Source organism: Eschrichtius robustus, chromosome 7 (genome assembly GCF_028021215.1).
Source record: "Eschrichtius robustus isolate mEscRob2 chromosome 7, mEscRob2.pri, whole genome shotgun sequence".
Lineage (NCBI taxonomy): Eukaryota > Metazoa > Chordata > Mammalia > Artiodactyla > Eschrichtiidae > Eschrichtius > Eschrichtius robustus.
The window spans coordinates 110,541,035-110,562,669 of NC_090830.1; the positions used below are offsets into that span (position 1 = coordinate 110,541,035).

Genomic DNA, 21,635 nt, shown 5'->3' on the forward strand with positions numbered 1-21,635 from the left:
CTTACAGTACAGCACCTTGAAAAGTACAGTTGTACAGTACAACAGCTGGCATACAGGGGCTGGCATCGAGTGAACCAGGCAAGAAGAGTTACTGACTGGAGGAAGGAGAGGAGGTGGGAGATGGAAGAGCTGAAAGATCATCAGCAATAGGAGACAAAGGGAAAGCTGCAATTTCACTCACACCAGACGTTGATGGCACAGGTTCTGGTTCCTTGCTGGATTCAATTTTACCTACCCTCCTGAAAAAACAATACAGTTATGTCTGGGTAATAGCTCTTTTTTTCTCATCATACCAGTACCAGCTACATCACCACTGCTTTTATGCTTGCTTCCGGACATCCTGGGCTTGAAATAAAGATACTGTACTACTATACTCTAAACAGAACTGTACAGTAAAGTACACAAAAGCACAACCACTTGTAGAGGATGCATGCATGTGACAATGTGCACCAGACAGGTAAACTAATTTATGTGATTAGACATGCGAATGCACGTTCACATCTTTGAAAGTTCGCAACTTGAAGGTTTATATATAGGGGACTTACTGTGTACTCTATGACCAAATAGGATTTATACCAGGAATGCAAGGCTGGTTCAATATCCAAAAATCAATCAATGTAATACACCATATTGATAGAATAAAGCACAAAAATCACATGGTAATCTCAACACTTAAAAAGCATTTGACAAAATCTAACACCCTTTCATAATAAAAACTCTCAGCAAACTTGGAATAGAAAGGAACTTCCTCAACCTGATAAAGATCATCTGTAAGAAAACAGAACATGTAGCTAACATCAAACTTAATATTTTCTCCCTAAGATCAGGAACAAGACAGGATGTCCACTCTTAACCACTTCTACTCAACATTGTACTAGAGGTCCTAGCCAGGGCAATTAGGCAAGAAAAAGAAATAAAAAGCATCCAGATTAAAAAGAAAGAAGTAAAACGTCTTCTATTTATAGGTGACACGATCTTATATATGGAAAATACTTTTGTGTGGAAAAGAATCCACACAAAAATTTTTTAAAGTTGAGCAAGGTTGCAGATATAAAAATCAATACACAAAATCAGTTGTATTGCTACACTAGCAATTAACAATCCTAAAATGCAATTAAGAAAATAGTTCCATTTATGATAGCATCAAAAATGACAAAATGCTTAGGAAAAAATTTAATCAAGTTCAAGACCATACACTGAAAGCTACAAAGCTTTTTTTTAAAGTTTTTTGGCCGCACCCAACGGCATGTGGGATCCTAGTTCCCCAAACAGGGATCATACCCACGCCTCCTGCATTGGAAGGCAGAGTCTTAACCACTGAACCACTGGGGAAGTCCCTACAAAGCATTTTTTAAAGAAATTTTTAAAGACCTAACAATAAATAAATAGATGGAATGACATCCCATGTTCGTAGATTGGAAGACTTAATATTGTTAAGATAGCAATATTCTCCCATTGGTCTACGGATTCAAGGCAATCCCTATTAACATCCCAACTGCCTTTTTGGCAGAAATTAACAAGCCAATCCTAAAATTCATCTGGAAATGCAAGGAACCCAAAATAACCAATCTTAAAAAGGAACAAAGTTGGAGGACTTACACTTCCTGATTTCAAAACTTACTACAAAGCTACAATAATTGAGACAATGTGTTACTGGCATAAAGATGAATATATAGCTCAATGCAATAGGATTTAGAGTCCAGAAATAAACCCTTTTACTATAGGCAATTGATTCTTGACCAGGGTGGCAAGATAATTCCCTGGGGAAAGAATAGTCTTTTTAACAAATGGTGCTGGACCACTGGATATACACTTGCAAAGGAACGAAGTGGGACCTTACATCATGTACAAAAGTTAATTCAAATGCATCATAGACCTAAGTAAAAGAGCTAAAACATAAAATTCTTAGAAGAAAACAGTAATAAATCTTTGTGAGCTCAGGTTAGGCAAAGCCTTAGATACGACAAGAAAAGCACAAGTCAGGAAAGAAAAAATAATGCTTCAAAGGGTAACATCAAGAAAGTGAAAAGACAACCTACAGAATGGGAGAAAATATTTGCAAATCATGTATCTGATTAAGGGCTTGTATCCAGAATGTATAAAAAATACTTAGAATTCAACAATAAAAAGACAACCCAGTTTTAAAATGGACAAGGATTTGTGTAGACATTTCTCCAAAGAAGGTGTACAGTTGGCCAACAAGCACATGAAAAGATGCTCAAAATCATTAGTCGTTAGGGAAATGCAAATGAAAACCCCACTGAGCTGCCACTTCCCACCCACTAGAATGACTATACCCCCCAAAAGACTGACCGTATCAAGTGCTGGCAAGGATGTGTAGCAAGTAGAACTTTTGTGTGCTGCTGGTGGGATTGTAAAATGGTGGAGCTGCTTTGTAAAATAGTCTGGGAGTTTCTCAAATGTTAAACATAAAGTTGCTATATGGCCCAGCAATTCCATTCTTAGGTTTATATAATATAACATAATATAATATAATATAGCATAATATAATATCATATAATATTTTATATATATATATATATCTAAGAGAATTGAAAATACATCCACGCAAAAATTTGTACATGAATAGTCCCAGCAGCATTACTCATCTTTCCGAATTAGAGAATAACCATTTTGCAACCCCTAATGAAACAAATCAGTCAGAGACTTTTTTTTTTTAATATTTATTTATTTATTCATTCATTCATTCATTTATTTATTTATTTATTTATTTATGGCTGTGTTGGGTCTTCGTTTCTGTGCGAGGGCTTTCTCTAGTTGCGGCAAGCGGGGGCCACTCTTCATCGCGGTGCGCGGGCCTCTCACTATCGCGGCCTCTCTTGTTGCAGAGCACAGGCTCCAGACGCGCAGGCTCAGTAATTGTGGCTCACGGGCCCAGTTGCTCCGCGGCATGTGGGATCTTCCCAGACCAGGGCTCGAACCCGTGTCCCCTGCCTGCATTGGCAGGCAGATTCTCAAGCACTGCGCCACCAGGGAAGCACAGTCAGAGACTATTAATGCTGAAACCATTAGGTAAAAGGTTGATTGGGGACTGAATATCAAAATGGTGCCAAAGTATCACCCTATGGGTTATTTGCTAGTCATGAAAGTAGAAACTTGACATTATAATGGAGCTATCTGGTTGTTACCATCTTAACCCAGTAATCAAATTTAACATTACCAGCAATGGAAGAGTATACTGCTGAAAGACAGGATTTGAGGGGGGAAGAGGTCAGCCAGTGTGTATAACCTGTGTTAGGAAATTGCAGTTGGGAAGTCACCCAGGTGCCTCAAAGAAGAGCTAAGGGTTGGACCACCTGGAAAGTGGCTGTAACAAAGTGTGATGGTTAGCCATTGATCAAACAAGAGTGAACTATAAACAGCACCAGCTCAGTATGGTGACTAACCATCCCAATTTTCTTGGAACTTATTCAATTTTACAATTGAAAGTCCCATATCCTAGGAAATTCCTCTGTGCCAGGCAAACTGGGCAAGTTTGGTCATCCTACCAAATCAGTAAAATTACCTTTGCCTCTTTTCTCCGGGTCCTCACCTCCCTGCCCCAATCCTGGAATTTGTAGGGGAGAAATTGAATAACAAGGAAAAATGATAAAAAGAATGACACTTCCCTCCCCAGCAGTAGCTGGTCCCTGAGCCAAGAAAGGGGAGGGACTTTAAATTGGGTGTGAGTTTCTTTTGTGGGTGGTAAAAATGTTCTAAAATTGATTGTAGTGATGGTTGCACAACTCTGTCAATATGCTAAAAACCACTGAAAAAAAAAATAAAAACCACTGAATTGTACACTTTAAGTGGGTGAATTGTATGTAATTTATATCTTAATAAAGCTGCTTTTTAAAAGTAAATGTGAGAGAGTTTTAAATTAGATTAAATTAGCTTGGACCTTTTAAACCTGAAAGAGACCAAAAAGCTATAGGATCTGCCTGAGATGTGGTTAAGGGCAGAGAAAGAGTTTTGTTACAGCATGGTTGAAGACAATGGTAGAAGCAAAATATCGTTTCTTATTCGTTTTGTATTTAGTTTACATCTCACAATAAAATGGCTACACTGGTTGAATGGATTTCTGTTCCCTGCAACTGAGAGTTGTGACTAAGACACCTGAAGAATATTCATTCCATCTGTTCCTGTATAGATGCTAAATTTTATCCTTGGGTAAAATCACAAAGAGCTCTGTGTTTGGATTGCATTGCTCTAGTCCCTCATAGAATTAAAAAAAAAAAAAAATCAAACCACATTGGCATTATGCCACTGGTCTATATTGGAAATGTAATAGAAGACAGTTGTATAAAATACAACAACTGTGTTGTTGAGGTCCTAGAGGAGACATTTTTTCTTAAGTGTTAGTCTGGGGAGTAGCTGGGCTTCTGAACAATTGGTTTGTTTATATCTTATGTATATGGAATTACGTTGTTATCAAGACATTTTGTTTGCCTATCTTTTCCTTTCTGAAGCTGCCACTGAAAGATAATGCTTTCCTGATAGGATTGTCAATCATATAGCTCTCCCTGCTCATGGGAGAGGGCACATTTACCCAGGCTAACCAGTTAGAATGCCTCATTCCTTTGTCCATATTGTTTAGTCTGGAGATGGGAACACAACACAAAGAGGGCCAAACAGAATCCAACCAAGGATTTTTTTCTGGTGCTCTCTTTTCACTAGAATCACTGGCCGTAAGACCTGTGAAACCATAGAGCTTTTGAGGCCATCTTTGCCAGCAAGTGAAAAGAGGCTACTTGAGAATGAAACCAACACAGAAGTAAATGTCCTGAGAACCTTGTTTGAGTTTCTGGACCCACCTGTGCCTAAAGCTAGTTCCATTCACAGAGTGTTCTATTAAATGAGCCAATAAATTTCCTTTTTGTATTTATGCCTGTTTGATTTGGATCTTTGACACTTGCAACCAAAAGAGGCCTGACTGATAGACAGTTACTGATTCAGAGTTCCTCTTTCAACTGAGGGAAGCTCAGAGTCAAACTTGTATCCCACAGGTAAACAGGATCATATTGAATAAATTTTGTGTAGTGGGCTTGTCCCTTGTTTTATCTTTTTCTATCCTTTTTTTTCTTTACTCATTTTATCTTGTTATATTTTGTGTATTTTTGTAAGTTGCTTAAAATCTTTTTTATAATAAGGCACTAAATAGTAGACATTGTTTCCCATATTATCCTGAATCTGAATTGGAAAAAAACTAAGAGTTTATTCCTAGTGGACATCATTGATTTCCTACCGAAACTTTCTCTCTCATTTCTTCTCCCAGTTCTGATTTTGTTGTAGCAGTCACTCTGCATGTAGCCCATGTGATTTAGGAAAGGCTGACCTCACTCACAGCTTTACGGATGGGCCTGAGGAATCTAAGGATAACCTTATTTTCCTTGTCAGGAATTGATTCAGAAATTTGGGCCATTGGGATGCCAGGAGAAGTTTGCTAGTGGCTTCTATTTCTAGGACACTTGCTGAAAAATGACCCTTTCTCTCTTTTCCTATATGTTATGTGTGAATATGAGTCTTGAAACTGTTGCAGCTGTCCCACTACCTGTTTGAGAATAAAACTGATGCCAAAAGAGAGCAAAGCCAAAAGAATGAGAGGGAAATGGAGTACAACCATTGGAATAAATCAATCCTGAGAACTGCATTATCTCTGGGCTTTTGGTTATGTGAACCAGTAAATATTTTCATTTGAGCCACATTAAGTTGGGTGTACCCTTTATAAGGGTTCTAATATAATTGGAGAGTGAATTTTTGGCAATGTTTTTTTGGATTTGACCAAAAGCAAAGACAACAAAAGCAAAAATAAGTGGGACTACATCAAACTAAAATCTCTATACAGCAAAGAAAAGCATCAACAAAATGAAAAGGCAACCTATGGAATGGGAGAAAATATTGGCAAATCATATATCTGATAAAGGGTTAAAATCCAAAATACATAAAGAGCCCATACAACTCAATAGAAAAAACAATTCGATTTAAAAATGGGCAGAAGAATCAATCCAAATAGACATTTCTTCAAAGAAGACAAAGCAAAGGTCAATAGGTACCTGAAAAGATGCTCAACATCACTAATCATCAGGGAAATGCAAATCAAAACCACAATGAGATATCACCTCATACCTGTTAGAATGGCTATTACCAAAAAGACAAATTATTGTTGGTGGGGATGTGGAGAAAAGGAAACCCTCTTGCACTGTTGGTGGGAATGTAAATTGGTGCAGCCACTATGGAAAACAGTATGGAGGTGCCTCAAAAAATTAAAAATAGAGCTACCATATGATCCAGCAATTCCACTTCTCGGTATTTATCTGAAGGAAATGAAACCACTATCAAAAAGATATCCATGTTCATTGTAGTATTATTTACAATAGCCAATACATGGAAACAACTTAAGTGCCCATCAATGAATGAATGGATAAAGAAATTGTAAGATGCTGTACACCTGAAACTAACACAACACTGTAAATCAACTATACTCCAATAAAAATTTTAAAAAAATAAAAAATAAATCATAAGGTACATACACACATACATACACATAGACACAATGAAATATTATTCAGTCATAAAAAAGATGGAAAGAAATCCTGCCATTTGCAACAATATGGTGGGATGGATGGACCTTGAGGGAATTATGCTAAGTGAAATAAGAGAAAGACAAATAGTGTATGATCTCACATGTGGAATCTAAAACAAAAAAGCAAACTCATAGAGAACAGATTGGTGGTTGCTAGAGGTGGGGGTGGAGAAAATGGGTAAAGGTGGTTAAAACAAAAAAATTGGGAGAGTGAGTTTCCCCTCCAGCAGTTGCTGTGAAGGTTTCATAGCAACCTTCATGTGTAGGGTTAAGAACTTTCCAAATCTCTATATAGTTTGAAAATTGCAAGGGAAATCCTATCTTTAGAAAAACAATCTTACTGGTAACCACTGGCTTGACTGAGCTCAAAGTCCTCTAAACCTCTTTATAGCTTAATTAAAACAGTCAGAGTTTGGGACTTCCCTGGTGGCGCAATGGTTAAGAATCCTCCTGCCAATGCAGGGGACACGGGTTCGATCCCTGATCCGGGAAGATCCCACATTCCTTGGAGCAACTAAGCCCGCATACCACAACTACTGAGCCCACGTGCTGCAACTACTGAAGCCTGCGTGCCTAGAGCCCATGCTCTGCAACAAGAGAAGCCACCACAAGGAGAAGCCTGCGCACCACAATGAAGAGTGGCCCCCGCTCACCACAACTAGAGAAAGCCCGCGCAGAGCAACGAAGACCCAAAGCAACCAAAAATAAATAAAATTAAATCTTAAAAAAAAAAAAAAGACAAGAATTCAGTGAAGTTCAGACACCTATCTTAGAGAATGCAGTTTATACTTCAAAATTGCTCTGAAGTCAATTACAGTTTATGTGTTTGAAGATAGGAAGGACACCCATAAATAATTCATCCTATTTGGAGATCTTTCAACCCATTCACACGGGTCCACTCACAAGATGCCAAAGAGATGGCCCTTCCCTTTATAGATCAAAGAGGAACCCAGGTCAAAAGTAATGATTATGAGAATAGCACATTTTATTTATATAGCTCATATCCATATGCCTAGCACTAATTTGGCCATTTTCATGTTCTCAATTCACAAAACTGTCTATAATAATAATAATAGTACTAGTCCAATCATAAATTATAAGAATGCATTTGGTATTATGAATTTAAATAACTTCCTAGTAAAAAGGCCAGTGTATGTTAAGGTAGTGCTATCTCTTACTGTGATAAGAATAAACTCAGCTCTGTCTTAACAGGTTGTTTTGGTACTGTTTTGGGGGAACCAGTATTCCACAGAATTCAACACCTTATGTGTACTTTCTTTTAGCTTATTTTCTTCATTCCTCCAGTTCTTCTGAAAGCAGCCACCATTAACAATTTCTTTTGTATCCTTCCAGAAATTTTTATAATTTACTCGTATTTAATTGCTGGTAAAGCTATGTGGTTTTCCATGTGATAATTACTATTTATATTGCCCCTCCATGTTATTTTTATCAGGTGTATCTCCTGTTTGGTTGCTTTCGTATTAGTACAGGTTTCCCTCAGTATCTAGGAGGGATTGGTTCCAGGACCTCTCTGGTCTGGATACCAAAATCTGCAAATGCTCAAGTCCCATGTATAAAGTAGTGTAGTATTTTCCTGTAACCTACCCATATCCTCCTGTATACTTTAAATCATCTCTAGATTATCTATAATACCTAATACAATGTAAATACAAATAGTTGTAAATACAATGTAAATGCTATGTAAATAGCTGCCAGTGAATGGCAAATTCAAGTTTTGCTTTCTGGAACCTTCTGGAATTTTTTTTCTCAAATATTTTTGATCCGTGATTGGTTGAATTTGTGAATGTGGAACCCAAGGATACAGAGGGCTGGCTGACTGTATTTGTTTTATAAAAGTCTCTTGAAAATTAAAAAAAAAAAATTGTGTAGACATTTTCTGTTTTCTGATATCACCTTTATTTTTCCAGGACTCAGAAGAGTATTATTCTCTCCAGTGCACATCTTTTTATGCTAGCCCATTTTCTTCTCTTGTTTTATGACCTATCAAAAATATATTTTATGGGCTTCCCTGGTGGCGCAGTGGTTAAGAATCCACCTGCCAATGCAGGGGACACGGGTTCAAGCCCTGGTCCGGGAAGATCCCACATGTGCGGAGCACCTAAGCCCGTGCCACAACTACTGAGCCCGCATACCACAACTACTGAAGCCCGTGCGCTGGGAGCCTGTGCTCCACAACAAGAGAAGCCACCACAGTGAGAAGCCTGTGCACCGCAACGAAGAGTAGTCCCTGCTCGCCGCAACTAGAGAAAGCCTGTGCGCAGCAACAAAGACCCAACACAGCCAAAAATAAAACAAACAAATAAATAAATTTATGAAAAAAAAGATTCCATGTCTTCCTTGAAGACATTTAAAATTTATTTATTTATTTATCTATTTATTTATTTAATGGGATGATGTGAAGTAAAGACCTAAATTAATTACTTTTTTTTTTGGCCGCTCCACGCGGCTTGTAGGATTTTCGTTCCCCAACCAGGGATTGAACCCAGGCCAGGGCAGTGAAAGCACCAAGTCCTAACCACTGGGCCACCAGAGAATTCTCAATTACTTCTTTTTTATTCTAATACGCTTCTGTCTAAAAAACATCGAACTGCTCATCCAGTTCTCTCTAGTTTGTTGACAGTTAAAAGCTTATTCTTTGACTCTACCAGGAACGTTATTCTGTGCTGTCAATAACTTTTACTATTTTTTAAAGTACATGTTCTTTTTAAAAACTACATAAATCTTTTAGTAGTTGACTCTTTTTCTGGTAGGCTTTAAACCTAGTTCAATGAGTTTATTAATTATTCTTCCAGAAGAATTTCACTATATTTCAGGTTTTAATATTAAAAAAATAGGTTTACCATAAGTAAAAATATTTTAAAAATTAATTACTTGTACATCCTTTTTGGTCTCTGGTTATTCTAAATTGTTTTGTTTGTTTTAGCAGCACAAAAATGTACAGATTAACTTGGGAGAGTTTGGGAGTAATTATTTGATTAACTCATATTATAGTTTTTAGTTTATGCTATAGGAAATGAATGTTAGACCCAATTAAAAAATACAAAGGGAAATAAAATATTTTTACTGTTACCACTGGATATCTATTTTAAGATATTGCACAAGAAAGAAAACCTTTCTTAAGTTCATATGTAATCATTAACTAAAAGTATGCAACTCTTTGGTTATCTTGAACATTGAACTTTTGTAGATTCTTCAAAGTTACTTAAATGCAACCACTTACTAATCAACATTTGCTTACTAAGTAGAAGTGATAGAGCGTATTTTTCCCTGAGTCACTATGATCAAATGTTCCCTCCTACTGAATTATCTCTATGCAATCAATTATTTACAGAACACACACATTGAGCCATTAAGAAGAGATTTTTGGAAACCATTAAGAAGAGATCTGGGAGAAATCATCTTACCTAAGACCATCAGCGCTAAAGCCAGAATCCAGCCAGGTTTCCTGACTCCTTTACATGCTGCAGTCTTTCTTAGTACAGTCTTTAAATATCAATTATTACACTTTAAAAGAGAAAATTCACAGAACACCTCGTCTGATAGAATAGGAGCTTTCCTGAAAATGTGCATGTATTTGACATATTCAGATTACATCTTCAGGGCAGTAGGAGAGCTTGTGATTTAAAGAAATCCTGTGGTGTATCCTTCAGTAAAGGGAATCATCACACTATTTTTGTCTTTTGTGTAAAATTTTATATACGTTAAATCGTAAAATTTTGGAGATCTTCTAGTTGGACTTTCTTCCCAGAGCATATTTTCTCCAGTCTTTTCTACCAACTTGGTTTTTCTCCTTCAATATTGTGTTGGCTATTCTGTGTCTTTTGCCTTGTAAAGGGGTGGGAGGATATCTGTTGATGTTTTTGCTGTACCAATATGGAGCATTATTCTTTGTAAGTTGTGGAATGTAAGACAATTTTCTTAACCTTTCTGAACCTCAGTTTCCTAATTGGTAAAATTGGAGTAAAAATACCTCATAGGATTATTGTGAGGATTAAATTAGATAAAAATTTTAGAATGCCTAACATAGAAATGTTTTTGTTATTTAAGAAACCCATGTGAAGTTGACATATAAGATGTCCATTAAATGTGAGTTCTCTTAATGCCTGTAGATCATTGATAAAAACGTTGAAGGTGCTGAAGCCACTGCAGACCCTTTTGGAATGCCAGTAGAGATCTTCCTCAGGTTATATCATTTATATCATTCTGTTAATTTCTTTGAACATACAGTGGTTCAAGCAATTAAAGGTCCATGTAAATATGCTCTCATTCAGTCCATAGAAAACATGATGTATCTTGTCAGGTGCCTTGCTGAGTTCAAGATACACTACACCTGCTGCCAAAAAAGGAAATTAAATTATGTCAAAGAGTGTCCTGCCTATGTTTTCCTCTAGGAGTTTTATAATATCTGGTCTTACATTTAGGTCTTTAATCCATTTTGAGTTTATTTTTGTGCATTGTGTTAGAGAATGTTCTAATTTCATTCTTTTTATGTAGCTGTCCAGTTTTCCCAGCACATATTGAAGAGACTGTTTTTTCTCCATTGTATATTCTTGCCTCCTTTGTTATAGATTAATTGACCATAGATGCGTATGTTTATTACTGGGCTTTCTATCTTGTTCTGTTGATCTATATTTCTGTTTTTGTGCCAGTACCATAGTGTTTTGATTACTGTAGCTTTGTAATATAGCGTGAACTCAGGGTGCCTGATTCCTCCAGCTAACGGTGTCTTTTGCAGAGCAGAAATTTTTAATTTCAATAAAGTCCAGCTTATTATTTTTGTTTTCTTTCATGGGTCATGCCTTTGGTGTTGTATCTAAAAAGTCATTGCCAAACCCAAGGTCATCTAGATTTTCTCCTCTGTTGTCTTCTAGGAGTTTAATGGTTTTGTGTTTTATGCATTTAGGTCTTTGATCAATTTTGAGTTAATTTTTGGGAAGGGTGTAAGGTATGTATCTAGATTTTTTTTTTTTTTTTGCATGTGGATTTCCAGTTGTTCCAACATCATTTATTGAAAATACTATATTTTCTCCATTGTATTGCCTTTGTTCCTTTGTCAAAGATCAGTTTACTATATTTATAAGGCTCTATTACTGGGCTTGCTTTCTGTTTCATTGATCTATTTGGCAGTTTTTTCCATCACACTCCTGAAGTCAGATAGTGTTAGTTCTCCAACTTGGTTTTTCTCCTTCAATATTGTGTTGGCTATTCTGTGTCTTTTGCCTTTCCATATAAACTTTAGAATCAGTTTGTTGATATCCACAAAATAAGTTGTTGGGATTTTGATTGGGATTACATTAAATCTACAGATCAAGTTACAAAGAACTGACATCTTGACAATAGTGAGCCTTCCTAACCATGAACATGAAATATTTCTTCTTTGAATTTTTTCATCAGGGTTTTGTAGTTTTCCTCATAAAGACCTGGTACATATTTTGTTAGATTTATTCCAAGGTATTTCTTTTTTGGGGTGCTAATATAAATGGTATTGTGTTTTTAATTTCAAAATTGACTTCTACATTGCTGGTATATAGGAAAGTGATTGACTTTTGTATGTTAATTTTGTATTCTGCTACATTGCTATAATCACTTATGAGTTCCAGGAGGTCTTTTTCAATTCTTTTGGATTTTTTACATAGACAATCATGTCATCTGAGAACAAAGACAGTTTTATATCTTCCTCCCCAATCAGTATATCTTTTCTTTCCTTTTCTTGTTTTTTTCATTAGCTATGAATTGTAGTTCAGTGTTGAAAAGATATGGTGAGAGGGACATCCTTGCCTTGTTCCTGATCTTAGTGGGAAAGCTTCTAATTTCTCACCATAAGTATAATGTTAACTATAGGTCTTTTGTAGATATTCTTTATCAAGTGAGGAAATTCCCCTCTATTCCTAGTTTCTGAAAGTTTTTATCATGAGTGCGTATTGGGTTTTTTCAAATACTTTCTCTACATCTATCTATTGATATGATCATGTGATTTTTTTCTTCTTTAGCCTGATGTGATGGGTGACATTAATTGATTCTTTTTTAAGAACTTTTTTTAACTGTACAGGCCAAACACAACACTTATAAAGGCTGAATTCAGCCCACAGACCTCCAGTTTGCAACCACTATTTCAAATATTTACTTATTTATTTGGCTGCGCCGGGTCTTAGTTGCAGCACGTGGGCTCTTTAGTTGCAGCATGTGGGCTCTTAGTTGTGGCATGTGAGATCCAGTTCCCTGACCAGGGATCGAACCCAGGTCCCCTGCATTGTGAGCATGGAGTCTTAACCACTGGGCCACCAGGGAAGTCCCGACATTAATTGATTTTTGAATGTTGAACCAGCCTTGCATACCTGAGATAAATCCCACTTGTTTCTGGTGTGTAATTCTTTTTATATATTGTTCGATTTGACTTGCTAATATTTTGTTGAGAATGTCTGTATCTATGTTCCTGAGAGATATTAGTCTGTAGTTTTTTTGTAATGTCTTTGTCTGGTTTTGGTATTTGGGAAATGTTGACTTCATAGAATGAGTTAGGAAATATTCCCTCTGCTTGTATGTTACGAAAGAGACTATAGAGAATTGGTATATTTTCTTCTTTAAATGTTTGGTAGAACCCATCTGGGCCTGGTGATTTCTGTTTTGGAAGGTTACAAGTTATTGGTTCAATTTCTTTAATAGATACAGTCCTATTTAGGTTGTCTCTTCCTTCCTGCATGTTTTGGCCCACTGTGTCTTTCAAAGGGTAGTGCATTTCATCTAGATTATCAAATTGGTGAGCATAGCATTGTTCATAGAATTCCTTTATTATCCTTTTAAAGTCCATGAGATCTGTAGTGATGTCCTCGCTATTCATTTTGTTGATGTTGTTGTTAAATATTTATTTATCTATCTGGCTGTGCCAGGTCTTAGTTGCAGCACGCGGGATCTTTTAGTTGAGGCACGTGGGATCTTTTAGTTGTTTCATGCAGGATCTAGTTCCCTGATCAGGGATCGAACCCAGGCCCCCCCACAATGGGAGCGCAGAGTCTTAACCACTGGGCCACCAGGGAAGTGCCTCTATTCAGTTTTTTTTTTTTTTTTTTAATATTTGTTTATTTATTTATGGCTGTGTTGGGTCTTCGTTTCTGTGCGAGGGCTTTCCCCAGTTGTGACAAGCGGGGGCCACTCCTCATTGCGGTGCGCGGGCCTCTCACTATTGTGGCCTCTCTTGTTGCGGAGCACAGGCTCCAGACGCGCAGGCTCAGCAATTGTGGCTCACGGGCCCAGCCACTCCGCGGCACATGGGATCCTCCCAGACCAGGGCTCGAACCCGCGTCCCCCGCATTGGCAGGCAGACTCTCAACCACTGCGCCACCAGGGAAGCCCCATTTTTTGATATTAGTAATTTGTGTCCTCTCATTCTTCTTTATTAGTTTAGCCAGAGGCTTACCAATTTTTTTTTAATCTTTTCAAAGAACTAGCTTTTGGTTTCATTGATTTTCTATTTTGGTTTCCTGTTTTCAATTTTATTGATTTCTGCTTTAATTTTTATTATTTCTTTTCTCCTGCTTACTTTGGCTTTAATTTGCTCTTCTTTTTTTAAATTTTTCTAAGGGGGAAACTTAAGATGATTGATTTTAGGTTTCTTTCTTTCTCATACATGCATTCAATGCTGTAAATTTCTCTCTAAGCACTGTTTTTGCTACATCCTACAAATTTTGATAATTTGTGTTTTCATTTTCATTCCATTCAAAATATTTTAAAATTTCTCTTGAGATTTCTTCTTTGACCCATGTGTAATTTAGTATAATGTTGTTTAACCTCCAAATATTTGGCATTTTCTAGCTACCTTTCTGTAATTGATTTCTAGTTTAATTCCATTGTGGTCTGAGAGCAGTATTGTATGATTCCTATTTTTTGAAATTTATTAAAGTGTGTTTTATGGCCCAGAATGTGGTATATCTTGGTGAATGTTCCTGTGAGCTTGAAAAGAATGTGTATCCTGCTGTTGTTGGATGAAGTAGTCTATAGATGTCCATTATATGTAGTGATTGATGGGATTGTTGAGTTCAACTATGTCCTTACTGATTTTCTGCCTGCTGGATCTGTCTATTTCTGATAGAGGGGTGTTGAAGTCTACAACTATAATAGTGGATTCATCTATTTCTCCTTGCAGTTCTATCAGTTTTTGTCTCATGTATTTTGATGCTCTGTTAGGTGCATACACATTAAGGACTGTTATGTCTTTGTGAAGAATTGACCCCTTTATCATTATGTAATATCCCTCTTTATCCCACATAACTTCCTTCTTCTGAAGTTGTTCTGAAATTAATATAGCTATTCTCACTTTCTTTTGATTAGTGTTAGCATGGCACATCTTTTTCCATCCATTTACTTTTAATCTATACGTGTCTTTATATTTAAAGTGGGTTTCTTATAGACATCATATAGTTGGGTCTTGTTTTTTACTGACTCTGACAATCTCTATTTTAATTTGTATATTTAGACCATTGATACTTAAAGTGATTACTGATATAGTTGGATTAATATCTACCATATTTGTTATTGTTTTATACTTGTTGCCCTTGTTCTTTGTTCTTATTTTTGTCTTCTACTCTTTTTGTCTTTTTTTTTGGCCATGCTGTGCAGTTTGTGGGATCTTAGTTCCCTGACCAGGGATCGAAACCTTCCCCCCTGCAGTGCAAATGCAGAGTCCTTACCACTGGACCACTGGACCAAAGAATCAGAGATTCTTTCCTTAGCTGTGTCCAGTCTACTAATAAGCCTATTACATGCATTCTTTATTTCTACTCATTTCTATTACAGTGCTTTTGACTCTAGCATTTCATTTTGATTCTTTCTTAGAATTTCTGTCTCTTTGCTTACATGGCCCATCTGCTCTTGCATGCTGTCTACTTCATCTCTTAGAGCCCCTAACATATTAATCATAGTTGTTTAAAATTCCTAGTCTGATAATCCCAACATCCCTGCCATATTTGAGGCTTGTTCCGTCTCTTTAAACTGTGTTTTTTGCTTTTTAGTATGCCCTGTAATTTTTTCTTGATAGCTGGACATGACATACTGGGTAAAAGGAACTGCTGAAAATAGGCCTTTAATAATGTGGTGGTAAGGAGTGGAGGGAGAGGAAATGTTTTATGGTCCAGTGATTAGATCTCAGCCTTTTTAGTGAGACTGTGCCTCTGGACTGTGAACTTCACAAGTGCTTCTCAGCTCCCTCCCTTAGGTGGGACAAGAAGGCTAGAGTGGGCTGGAGTTGGGTATTTCTCTTCCCCCCAGGTTGTAACCCAGCAGATTAAGCTCTGGTTAAATAGTTTCTTCTGAGGGCAGACTTTAGGAAGAATAGAATGCTCTGGTATATTTCAAATGGTTACTTTTCCCCTCCCCCTGCCAGAAGCATTAGGAGATTTTTCTCCGATATTCACTGTGAGAACCTCCTCAAGGTAAAACTCACAAAAGTATGCGGGGTTCCCCTATAACTGAGTCCCCATGGATCTTTCTGATATCTCAGACTTGACAGACTCAGTCATCCAGTGGAGATTTGTGAACAAGATCCAGAAGCAAATGAATGCCATCTTGGAGGGGTTCACAGAACTGCCTCCTACTGATTTGATTAAAAATGCTGATGAAAGTAAGCTGGAGTTGCTGATGTGCAGCCTTGGCAATGTGGACGTGAATGACTGGAGACAACATTTATTTACAAGAAGGACTACTGCCCAGACCACCCTGTCAATCAGTGGTTCTGGAAGGCTGTGCTGCTGATGGACACTGAGAAGCATATCCAGTTTTACTGCAGTTTGTCACGGAAACATCCTGTGTACCCAGGAATGGATTTGCCTAATTTTATGGTTCCAGTGGTCCCCAGCTGTTTACAATATAGCAATGGAGAAGTCCTGAAAAACCTCCCAGAGCTCACACATGCTTTAATCACCTTGACTTATCTCCAACTGAAACCTTTGAAGATTTACGAGAGAAACTTGTGGTTGTGGAAGATACACAAGGATTTGAAGGTGTGAATTAAGCGCCCCCTGCCTTGGGATGGTCGTTTGTGGAGCAAGTCCTGCTTGTGCTTTTGTATTTGCCTAACAGACTTGGTAGAGGCAATGGCAGAATAGCAGTTGCAGGGAGTGGCTCCTGGAGCAGAGCCTTTGCTCATGCATTTGTGTAACAGAAAGTGGGGTCCAGCTGCTCACAGCTCAAAAGCCAATAAAGAGGCAAGGTTGGTGGAAAGGAAAGTTTGCCTTATTTTGGTTGCCGGCAACTGGGGCAGGGGGTGGGGGGCAGGGGGTGGACGCCTGTCCAAAGGCCAGCTGCCCCCCAACTGACAATCAGTGGGCAAGAGCATTTATAGACAGAGGGAGGGGGCTACATGCAGAAACAGCACAGTCAGCTCTGACAGTCATGTTGAAATTGGCCATCAGTGGTCTGATCAGAGTCATCTTGACTGTTTTAAGTACAGTTAGTCTTTAGTTCCAGGGCCGGTTTGTCCCCATTTCTTCGAGGCCAGTTCTTGGAACTGTGGCAGCTTAAGTCATGGCTACAGTCTGGTCATCATGTAGTTAACTTCTTCCACCTGGTAGGGGTTTCAGTATCTACAAAACAGCTCACAGGATATGGCTCAGAATTATTATCTATAGCCCTTGAGAGGAACTAAAAGTCCTTGACTATGCTTAATGACTAAATTATTATTATTTGGTCTCCTTTGACTGCTTCTGTATTTTCTCATTTCTCTGATTAAGCTTATTTTTTGGCTAAAGTTTTTCCACAGACAAAAGGCAGGCTGAGAACATGGGGGGCAAGGACCATAGGGTCCTTCTCTGTTTCACTTACCCAAGTTCAGATGTGGGAACCTAGTCCCAGGTCTTGCATTTTCCACCACAAATTATCAACTGGATGATATCAACCGGCTACACTAATTACATTTCAGGAGAATTTATTCTATTTATGCTGTGCCTCTGTAAGCAAAGCCCTTAATAAATATTTTACATACTTAAAAAAAAAACAAAAAACCTCTCAGTGACCCTGACTCTCCGACACTGAGCCTCTATCAATTAGTCAATTATAGTTCAGCTTTTCCTACCCTGGCACTGGTTCCACAGAAATTTTTATTCATGGATTTTTGTTCTGGTAAATAGTGATTCTCTGTATTTGCCTGTCTCTCTGATTTGGGGGATAGCAGTTTGCCCTGTGACCTCACTTCTCTTATCCATCTGAGAAAAATCTTTGACTTTTCAGTTTGTTTAGCTTTATCCTTGTTAGAATGGAATGGTAACTTTCACGCCCCTTCATGCCAGAACCACCCACTTCTTTTCTCATTTAATATTATATGTATATTCCACCTGTGCCAGTACGTATTCTATAATCTAAGCATTTGTTTTAATGAAATTTAGATCCTCCACTTTCTCTTTTTTTGGCTACACAAAATGTTTAAGCACAAACAAGTACAAATCCTGCTTCTTTTTTTTGGAAAATATATATTTATTTATTTGGCTGCACCGGGTTTTAGTTGTGGCACATGGGATCTTGGTTGCCGCATGCGGGATCTTTAGTCGTGGCATGCAGGATCTAGTTCCCTGACCAGGGGGTTGAACCCGGGCCCCCTGTATTGGGAGTGCGTAGTCTTAACCACTGGACCACCAGGGAAGTCCCCTGCTTGTTTTAAAACATGATTATAATCTCTATTAGTCACCTTTGGTTCCTCTTACTTGCAAGAGACATCATGGGGGTTCCATTTTATTTTTAGAATACCACTCATCAGGTCCTCTCTTAAATCTCGATGAATATTACCAAGCATAGCTAATTTGCTCTCACAACTTACTTGCTAGACAAATGCAGTCAATAAATCCTCCTCCATTTGCTTGAGAAATAGAGGTCTAACATCACTGTCAGAGAATAACAGGTATTTTGTTAGAATTGCAATACTGGTATTGCTTTTCAATCAATTTTTTAAAAGAATAGAACTTGCTTAGAGTTTGGCAATTTATAAATCTTGATTTATATAATGGGTCCTCATTTAAATTTTTTAATTGCCTAAATTTTAATAACATAGTTTCTTCTCACTCTCTTGAGCCTTATTTAAAGAGTCCTGAAGGGACATGAATTGGAATTGTGTTAATTTAGAAACTTTAGTATGCTAATCAAAGAAAGCTGACCCCTGTATGCTAGAGACTTTCTAAGGCCCCTTAGATATTGTCCTTTATTAAAGTCAAAAGTTCCTATAGAAGTTTATGCATATTTTTATCATCCCTGGTAAAGGAATTCCATTTTGCAGATATTGACAACTAATGGGTAAACATGAAAAAAGCTAATGATTAGAGGGAGGAAGAAGGCTCTGAGCCTTAGAATTACACACTGGTGTATAATATACACAGTGTATTCTAACTCTGATCAGAAGCACATGATAATGACAACTTCTCAAACATACAGTTTTAAATGCCAGTAAATGTAACCCAGCAGGACCCTGTGGGGCCTTCCTAGGACAGACCCCTCCCCCATATCCTCAGTTTTTAGCTCCTCTCTGAAGTACCCAGATAATAGTCTTTATGCACATTTCCTGAGCTTTTTTTACAGATGCTAAAACCACCACCAAATGGAAGAAATTAACTACTTGATGATCATGAGCGCGTAACCCCCAGACCTACTGGCACCTAAGGATTGATAATGTTAACCCCTCTGACACCGCCCTGTTACCTCACAATCAACCAATCAGAGAATTGTGCATGAGCTGATTGCATACCCTGGGACGCCCCTCCCTCACCTAGCCTTTAAAAATGCGTTTCGAAGCCCATCGAGGAGTTCTGGTGTTTTGAGCAGTAGTGCTCCTGGGCTCCTTGCTGACGCGCTGCAATAAACGCCGCACCTTCCTTCACCACAACCCAGTGTCAGTAGATTGGCTTTACTGCGCGCGGGCCAGTGGACCCAAATTTGATTCGGTAACAGAAATATCAGAATTACGACAGACAAAAGCAAACAAGCAAGGCTAACAAATGAAGATTTCCTGTTGTCTGCCACCTGCCACAGAATGGTTTCCTGTTGAATGCTACCTGACAGAAATTGCCACTGATGAATGGTCAGACAGCCAAAATCCCACATTACTGACAACAGAGGGGAAGAATAACTGAATAAATGCAAATCTGAAAAGCGACTTGGCTGGTGAGAGCCAAAAAGCTCAATCACTATCTACACCACTCACCAGAAGATCCAGGAAAGGTGAGCTGTGGGCCTACGGGTTCAACATTGGAATGAGGTTCACCTTCGGGCTGTATACTTCTCTTGGCTCTGTTGATAGAACTCAGGTGGGAAAGTCTTGGTAAACCTCTCTGGGTTGATTACCTCCGCTGCTGCTTCCTGCTTTCTGTTTTCTTGGGAGATCTCATTCAGCCCTGCTGCTGCTGCCCCCCTTGCCCATTCCAAGGATGATTGGGGTGGTCTTACTCTCTGTGAAGGTGGAATTGCATTGGAGGGGTTTCTCTCAGCTCTTCTGCCTCTGCCCTAACTTTCTGTCGGTGAAAGCTTAGAACGCCTCGGTGTTTACTCTCAGCTCTCCTAACTGCCTCCTCCAATTTTGTTGTACTGTTCTCAGCACTTGGTAAGACCAGTGTGGCAAAGAATTGGGGACAGTGCAGTCTTGAAACCGCACAACTCAGATGGGACTCGAACCCAGCCAAAACCCAGATTGGGATTTGAACCTATGGGCTGGGACTCGAATCCACTGTCTTTTTTTTTTTTTTTTTAATTATGTATTTTTTTTTGGCTGCACTGGGTCTTCGTTGCTGCACGCGGGCTTTCGCTAGTGGCAGAGAGCGGGGGCTGCTCTTCATTGCGGCGCGTGGGCTTCTCATTGCGGTGGCTCCTCATGTTGCGAAGCACGGGCTCCTGGTGCGTGGGCTTCAGTAGTTGTGGCACGCAGGCTCAGTAGTTGTGGTGCATGGGTTTAGTTGCTCCATGGCATGTGGGATCTCCCTGGACCAGGGATCGAACCCTTGTCCCCTGCATTGGCAGGCGGATTCTTAACCACTGTGCCACCAGGGAAGTACCTGAATCCACTGTCTTTTAATTGAGTTTGCACACCTGGTCTCAGGGCTTAATGAAGCTCAGGTTCTTTATGTCTCAGCACAGAGGAATTCAGTGAGAGGCAGAGTAATAGGTAAGAAGTGGGTTTATTTAGAGAGATACACATTGCATAGACAGAATGCAGTTCGTCTCAAAAGGTGAGAGGCCCCGAAATATGGGGTGGTTAGTTTTTATGGACTGGGTGATTTCACAGATTACTGAGTGGTAGGATTATTCCAACTATTTGGGGGAAGGGGCAGGGATTTCCAGGAATTGGGCCACTGCCCACTTTTAGCCTTTTATGGTCAGCCTTGGAACTGTCATGGCGCCTGTGGCCCTGTCATTTAGCATGCTGCTGTATTACAATGAGCATATAACGAGGCTCAAGGTCTACTGGAAGTTGAATCTTCCACCATCTTGGACCTAATCGGTTCTAACCAGTTTATGTCATATCCACAACGGCTATGTCATTCTTTTTTTTTTTTTAATTAATTAATTCATTCATTTATTTATGGCTGTGTTGGGTCTTCGTTTCTGTGCGAGGGCTTTCACTAGTTGTGGCAAGTGGGGGCCACTCTTCATCGCGGTGCGTGGGCCTCACTATCCCGGCCTTTCTTTGTGGAGCACAGGCTCCAGACGGGCAGGCTCAGTAACTGTGACTCATGGGCCCAGCTGCTCCGCGGCATGTGGGGGTCTTCCCAGACCAGGGCTCGAACCCGTGTCCCCTGCATTGGCAGGCAGATTCTCAACCACTGCGCCACCAGGGAAGCCCTATGTCATTCTTAAAGGGTTGTGCCCTGCTCCCTTCCCTCCTGTTTCATTCTGACTGTTTCTCTGGCTCCTCTAGAGTATAATCTGTCAGCCCCACACATGACCTGGAAAAGTTTGTTAGAAGATGGAGTGATTTCTGCTGAACCCCCTTTATGGTAGACTACTCCCTGCTCCATTTCAGGCAGAGATGAAAGCTGCTGTGGCTCTCTTCTGTCTTATAAAGGTC

General features: G+C 38.9%; 2 protein-coding genes and 1 pseudogene across 3 annotated transcripts in view; all 3 read left to right on the forward strand.

Annotated features, from left to right (window-relative positions):
- CUTC (cutC copper transporter) overlaps nt 1–10,019 on the forward strand; it is a 35,569-nt gene extending 25,550 nt beyond the window's left edge. The window contains exon 9 of one of the 2 annotated variants that reach the window (XM_068548352.1): nt 8,512–8,874. In XM_068548352.1, the coding sequence (XP_068404453.1) occupies nt 8,512–8,800 (289 nt within the window). In that variant the 3' untranslated portion in view covers nt 8,801–8,874. Of the gene's footprint in view, nt 1–8,511; nt 8,875–9,935 lie in introns of those variants that run through there. The other variant, XM_068548354.1, reaches the window with a different exon arrangement.
- Nucleotides 10,020–16,075: 6,056 nt separating this feature from the next.
- On the forward strand, nt 16,076–16,607 carry LOC137767186 (E3 ubiquitin-protein ligase NEDD4-like pseudogene; annotated as a pseudogene).
- Nucleotides 16,608–19,763: 3,156 nt separating this feature from the next.
- Nucleotides 19,764–21,635, forward strand: part of ABCC2 (ATP binding cassette subfamily C member 2) — a 72,176-nt gene continuing 70,304 nt past the window's right edge. Inside the window, exon 1 of the mRNA XM_068548350.1 lies at nt 19,764–19,795. The gene's annotated coding sequence lies outside the window, so the exon portion shown is untranslated. The remainder of the gene's footprint in view (nt 19,796–21,635) is intronic.